Consider the following 7221-nt stretch of genomic DNA (forward strand, 5'->3'; position numbering starts at 1 on the left):
CAGGTGAGTAATCACCTAAACTGTTGACAAACATGTACTGTTACTAGAAAACTAACCAATATGAATCCCCATCTCTGAGGGGTCATAAATGCAGTCTGTTCTCTCTGTAAAGCTGAACTAGCTAAATGCTAACATGCTAATCACATTAACCATGTTCATCTTAGTTAAACGAGCGCTAAACACCAAATCCAATCACAGCTGATGGGATGTGTCATATGTGGTAGCATTATATACATCTACATCCATCCAAAGGTAAAGACCCAATTCTAAATGAATAAATAAAACAAAAACAACATTTGTATCATTAAATGTATTTAAAATATGCAACACTAAAACAATATTTAAAGGCTACAATAAAAAAAAACAATGTCTTCATAAAACCCCCTTGCTGAGCAACATCCTGGAAATATCCCATAAAACAGAACATGTGATGAGCAGAGGTTCTTATAAAACTAGCTTTTTAGTGCTCTCAACTCCTTCCATTTTCAAAGTTTGGTCAGAAATGATATTTCAGAGATGATCTTATCAGCAGGAGACACGACAAAGCGAAGCTCCAGCATCAGAATTAGTAAAAGCAGCAATGATGAAAGTGTAGGAATGATCCTGAACACAGCACAAACACTGCAGGAAGCTTTGGTTAGACAGAAAGTGCTGCAGTCTTGCCTCCACTGGCAGATCCACAGCTAAACAACACATTAAAACAGGCCAAGTGCAGCTACACAAGTGTCCACTGGACATGAGTGATTCTACGCAGTACACAATCAGACCACATCCATCCCAAGGCCTCTTGCGACCTCTGTCAGAGCCTGGACAGCCCTGGAACTCCCACCGCCATCACAGTCCTCATGCGACAGTCCTTCTGGATCGTCCTCAGTGTGAGGAATGGTACTCATCACGCAGTAGACGGGAGAGTCCCCACCTCGGGGGCTGTGCTGAGAAGACATGTCCTCTCCTCCAGACAGGTCTGAGGAGTACGAGGAGGAAGAGCTGGATGAGGGCGAGGACGATCCTGTCGGGGAGCTTCGGCTGCTCTCTGGAGCGACTGCAGCGCTCTTGTTCCGGCTGCTGGTTCTCTGACTTTGTCGAAGGCTTTGCGGCTTTTTGGCCATGTTCTTCATGATCTCCTTGGTCACTTCAACAGTCTCGAATCGTACCATGTTTAATTTCAGGAAGCCGTCTACATCCTTCTTGTATCTGGATGGAAAAAAAAACAAACAAGTGCATAAAAAGATTCTCAGCATTTAGACATTTAAATATTGACGGAGCTGAAAAGCAGCATGGAGATAAAACTACTCAACTATCAAAAGATTGCACTCACCTAAAACGGGAATGTCCAGAAGGCCATTTCAGCTCATGCTTTTTACGCAGGTGAAGTGTGAGAGTATAACACCAAGAGAAAACCTTATCACAGATATGGCATTTATATTTAGACATCCCCCCTACCTGTTGGCAGACAGATCATTCATTAACATTACACAGTAATTATAAAAACAAAAACAACAAGATTTTAATGGTAATGGTGGACAAACCTCGTGGGCTCTCTTGAAGTGATGGCTCATGGTTTGGAATGTGTGACAGGAATAATCACACCCCTCCACAGTACAGTGATACACAGTGCCCTCATTGTGTACCTCTGTGTGCTTTTGGAGGTCCCGCTGGTTCTTAAATCTACAATAATAAAAATACAATCCATTTTTATAAATACACAACATAATTAAATAGGGTTCACGAGACCAGTAACCTAATATGGGTGTAGTTCTACTCCCAGTGTGACAAATATAGATTGTCCTTTCTGCTTTTCGTGCTTTTTATGTTTTCTAAAATTAAACAATAATTGATCTTAAAAAATTATGGAGCACTTCTATAATAAAAAATAAATAAATAAACAAATAAATACATAAATAAATAAACTACAACAAGAAAACCCTGTAATTTAGCAAAAATTGCAAAACATTTAACTTTACAAACATCAGCTGGTCTCTCCTATGTTTCTAAATGATTCAACACAGAGGGACACATGTCTGTCATAAAGTTTTAAAAGACCTTGAGAGCACTGAACTGAGGAAACATTTTTTCACAAAACAGTATCTTTAAATTAAAAACTGTTTTTGTTAGGGGGGGAATTTATTCTAAATAAAAACTATATTTAGTAACAGTAAACATAAGATCTGTTTATAATATTCCTTAAAAATAGGCTGCAATAACAATTCCTAGTACCTTTTTTTAAATAATAAGCAAATTTCTTTTTTTTTTAATAATATAAAATAAGCTTGCACCAAATATTGTGTTTAGATAAATATAATTGGTGAAAATGGATGTTATCAAAACATGTGATCCTCCACTGAATTTATAATCATGTAAAACCTTTATGCAACTCCATTACATAAAGAAAGACAAGCAAAGAAAAAATACAAACTTTGAGGGGTTTTATGATGCCAGTTTGTTGTGATGGCCTACCTTTTGTCACAGAAGTCACATGGGAAGGGTCTCTCATCACAGTGGCGAAACCTGATGTGGATCTTCAGGGCTGCTAAAGTGGTGCAGGTCATATCACAGAAGGGACACTTTACTTGATTGACTGGAAGCAGAATACAAAAGCATTAATTATAAAGAACATCTATCAAGATGATTGACAGCTGATTATCTGGGGAAAAAAAACTCTTTTTAAAACAAAAAAATAACTTAAACCTTCCTTCGATAAACAGAAGTGCTGAAATGTATATAATCTTAAACTAAGCCATTTAAAACCAACCACCAATCAATTTTCTGATGGCCTTTATGTGACATGACCAGCATCCACTTAATGGTCTTTAAGGTAATACTTTATAAAAATTATATTGTAAAAAAAAAAAAAAAAAAATGTTAGCATCCAAACAAAAAATTTAATCAAACACAAAATAACACCTGCTTTCTCTTGCTAAACAAAATTGCACACATTTATCAGCTTGTCATTACACACAGTTGGTTCGAGTCCTTTAATAATCCTGATCATTTCTATTCAATAATAAACTGTTAGTGATTATTACCATGCTGGCGAATGTGATCCCTCAAAAGCCTCTCACTGGAAAAGGCTTTGCCACAATGTTCACACACCAGCGTCTCTGTTTCAACAAAAATAAGTTCAGGCTTCTGAGATAAATGCAACACATGTAGAACACCAACATCCGATAAATGGCTGTACACTTGTCTGACCTATTGGCTCGGATTGTCTGTGGAGGTGGTCAAACAGCTTTGTATTGCTGGAGAACATGCTGCCACATGTAGGACAGGCTACAAGTCTCTCCTGGGTGTGGCTGCGCATGTGCTCTCTCAACCGGTACCTGATCTTGAAGTAGGCGTCACATCCTGAGACAGAAACATGAAAAATCAGAGGAGATGCAGGGAAAACAAACACATGTTCAACCTCCTCTTACTCAGCCATACCTGCCCAGTTGCAAAAGAGTGCCTGCTGCCGTTGTGACACTGACTGTTGCTCAGCACTTTCTACATGATTGTCAACATGACGGTAGAACCACTCAGGATTATTAAATGTACTCTGTAAAAAGACAAAAGTATGCTCATTCCATATGGGATGGCTGTGTTATAAATCCTGATAAATAATTTAAAGTTAAAATGCCTACATCACAATGCTCCCACTGGCAAACATATCCATCTGATCCTTCTGGTACCAGGTTGTTGCTGTTCATGCCCTGGTTGCAGCTGGGTAGGTTAGGACGGGACTTCAGCAGCTGAGACCCGATAAACTTGAGTTTACCATGGTAGTTGTGGAAATAAGCATGTATTTCCAGCTCTGTGCGGCTGCCCATTGACAGGAATTCACATCCATTCCAGAGACATGCATATTCATCTAAACAAAGACAAGATTTTTTGTTAGTATAGCAATACTAAGATACATTCTTGATAATACTTAAAAAAAAAAAAAGAAAAAAAAAGATACTGTGCTGCCTCAGTAATTTATCAAAATCAAATGGATTAACCACCATTTTATTATGTTTGGGAAACTGGGTTAATGCACTGCAGTCTGGTGTGATTATAGGTAAAACTGTGGAGAATAGAAGTTTAAACAGCACATTTATGAATTCCTTTAGTTTCACAATCAGTCAGATTCCTCTACACTGCTAATCACAACACGTATTAACCCATTTTTTGTTAATGTGATTGTTATAGCTCAGATCTGCTTAGTCAGGAGTGATTCATACACATTAGTAGGTCCAAGAAAGTCATAAAGAAATGTTTTGAAAAAGTAATTTACAGGATCGCATGTCTAAAAGAGGTTAAAGTGTAAAGCAGGGGTGTCCAGCTCCATGCCTTTAAACATTTCTCTGCACCTACATGCCTGATTCAAATTAAATCAGGCATTTATATGTATTATCTCAAGCTTGTTATCACATGCTGCCCAAGCATGTTGATCTATTAATTTATTTAATTTTGGTGTGTTGCAGCAGGAAACATCTAAATCCTGAAGGAGAGCAACCCTTGAGGACCAACTTCGGACAACTATGATGTAAACAATATTGAAGGAAGGTGCACTGTATTGCTAGTTTTGTTTTGGATACTATACTGACATAACAGCTTAATATAACTTCAGTGTCAGCTTAAATTGCTATTTTGTCTATTTTTATGAGTAAAGTTGGTATAAATTACTCGAACATCCCTCTGAAAAGTGATGAATGAATCAATTTAAAAAGAGGCTGAGTTTTTATGGTCTGGCACACGGGTTTGTCCCTCACTCACCCAGCTCCTCCAGGGTGTCTTTGTCTCCCAAGTAGTCCTTCAGATGCAGGGACATGTGGTCGCTAAGCTCCTCCATCGTGTGGCCCCTGTAGCCGCATGAATCCCACTCGCACACCACCTCGAAGTTGTCAAGCCTTTTTGTTGTCATCATGGCGTTGAGTGATGTGCTCAGTTCTGGGCAACACAAAAACATGCAACCACAGAGGTTCAATACTATGATCTTTAAGCTAGCATTTTAGTTTATACGCATTTAAGTCTTATTATCCTGAATAACAGTTTCGCTTTAGAGCTGTCATGCTATTTGTACTTTTTAATGGGTCTTATACTTAATATGGCATATTTATGACATCTTAGCCGGCAGTTTACAAGAGATAAGGATCCCTTTGATCCTATCTCTATATGCAGTAAATATGGTTTTATTATAGATTTATTTCTACTTACAAACTCTGATGTCCCAGCAGCTCTGTACAGAATCCTCTTTTCCTTCCCTCCACTCAGCTTATCTGGCTTTGTTTATTTCCTGTGTGACGCTCGGAACGGAAGTTCTTCTTCTTCGGTGGTTTGTTTAATAAGCGAGAGGCAAGCCAAGTATTCCGCCAGCCACTGTCCTCCCGTGAATTATAAGTCAAATTTCTCCAAAGTAGAGTTAAAAATAATAGCATAACAAATTATTATATTATGAATTATACTATATTTATATATTACAAATTATATAATATTATAGTTGAAATTAAAATATTAACTTAAGCTATTAAATGCTACATAAGTTAAAATGATATGTAATACAGAGGGTAAATAGCTCCTCACACAAGAACAAGAACATGATTTTTCACTTGATAGTTTTTTCTCGGAAACTAATTTGTTGTAATCCATTTTTCATTAAAAATACATCTGAATATTCTCTTATATGGAAATACCCAAGATTCAAACTGACAAGCAGACTTTGTTCTTTTTGCCCCTCTTGATATATATATATATATATATATATATATATATATATATATATATATATATATATATATATATATATATATATATATGTGTGTGTGTATATATATATATATATATATGTATATATATATATATATATATATATATATATATATATATATATATATATATATATATGTGTGTGTGTGTATATATATATATATATATATATATATATATATATATATATATATATATATATATATATATATAGGATGATCTTTTACTTACTGTCTTTAAGTTCACAAGTTTTTAGAGGAGAAGAATGCACAAATGAACTGGGATTATAAACTAGCTAGTCAAAAAAATAAAATAAAAAAAAGTCGCCACCTGAATTGCACTAAGCAAATAGGTACAAGCCTCCTATTGGATAATTACAGCTTGGGCGTTTATTTTTCAATTGGCAGGTTAATCAACCCCAGCTGGTAAAATGAGTAGTTTTTTATTTCTTCAATTATCAAAGACACATTCAGTGACCACTGAAAACTGAAACGTTGATTGTCATTTTAAGAAGGCTTACATCATTGGCATGAATGAAGCAAAGAGAACATGGAAGGAGCCCAAAGACACCTTTTCTCCACTAGAGGTCATGATTTGCAGACAGTTGAGACCATGTGAGAGATGCTTACAAAGATCACTGTTTTCTAAGTCAGTAAGTCAATTTTTTTTTTTTTAGATTTTGACAATGCAGAAGTGCTCAGTCTGTTTATATAACAGTACTTATCTGTCAAATGCACATACACATCTGCAACAGAGGAATTTGTGTGCCAGTGAACTGACCAGAGTAAAACTTAAAAGCCTTGATCTCCTGCCTGCGTTGCCATGAATAGCTGACCATTTAAAGATTTTCCAGTTAGAAGGTTGAGCCTATAAGGCTCATTTAGCTTCATAAGGCCTCAAAAATAATTAACACAGTTTATTACCAAGTAATGAAATGAGTGCATAAAATGTTAATTCTGTTCTACGTCAACAGACAAAAACTAGACATGAACCAGACAGACGAGAATTTTAGAGAAGAAGCAGTTTCAGCACATCCAGTCCCATCACTGAGCTCTCATTCAATAATTTATGTTCATCTGCAAACACGACCGCGCAAAGGCACTAATTATTCATGCAAATTTGTGTCTGGATGACTTATTCACAGAAAAACTACCAACAACAAAAAGTGTAAAAAAAGAATAAAGTTTCCTCTTTGCCCTATTAACACCATTTTTTGTTATTTTCAGAAGTTCCCTTTCAGTCAATACACTTGGTAAAACATATCTAGAAGGTAAGTATGACTATAACGCTCTCGCAAGTCCTTGTTGAAGACACCTCAAATCATGCCTGAGACAAATGATGTGTGATAATACGTGTGAGACCTTGCCCATACTTATATACCACCATCAGCATTGTCTGCATCTATGGAGCCATATCCTTGTCGTTTTACTTTCAACCCTGGAAAGACAGATCTGGTTCTGGAAAGAGTGCTGGGAAAGGTTCCCTGCTGTGGCCGCT

The 7221-nt window shown here is 36.4% G+C and overlaps 1 protein-coding gene across 1 annotated transcript; it reads right to left on the minus strand.

Moving 5' to 3' along the window:
• Positions 1 to 761: 761 nt before the first annotated feature.
• Positions 762 to 4885, minus strand: LOC306760344 (histone H4 transcription factor; the record flags this gene model as incomplete). Its single annotated transcript, XM_079246155.1, has 9 exons — positions 762 to 1194; positions 1319 to 1443; positions 1530 to 1668; positions 2458 to 2578; positions 3027 to 3101; positions 3193 to 3345; positions 3424 to 3535; positions 3621 to 3847; positions 4735 to 4885. 9 exons carry the CDS (start codon positions 4883 to 4885, stop codon positions 762 to 764), a joined length of 1536 nt encoding a protein of 511 aa, XP_079102281.1.
• Between the last annotated feature and the right edge of the window lie 2336 nt (positions 4886 to 7221).

This window comes from Telmatherina bonti, assembly GCF_933228915.1.
Source record: "Telmatherina bonti genome assembly, chromosome: 9".
In the NCBI taxonomy this organism is placed as follows: Eukaryota; Metazoa; Chordata; class Actinopteri; order Atheriniformes; family Telmatherinidae; genus Telmatherina; species Telmatherina bonti.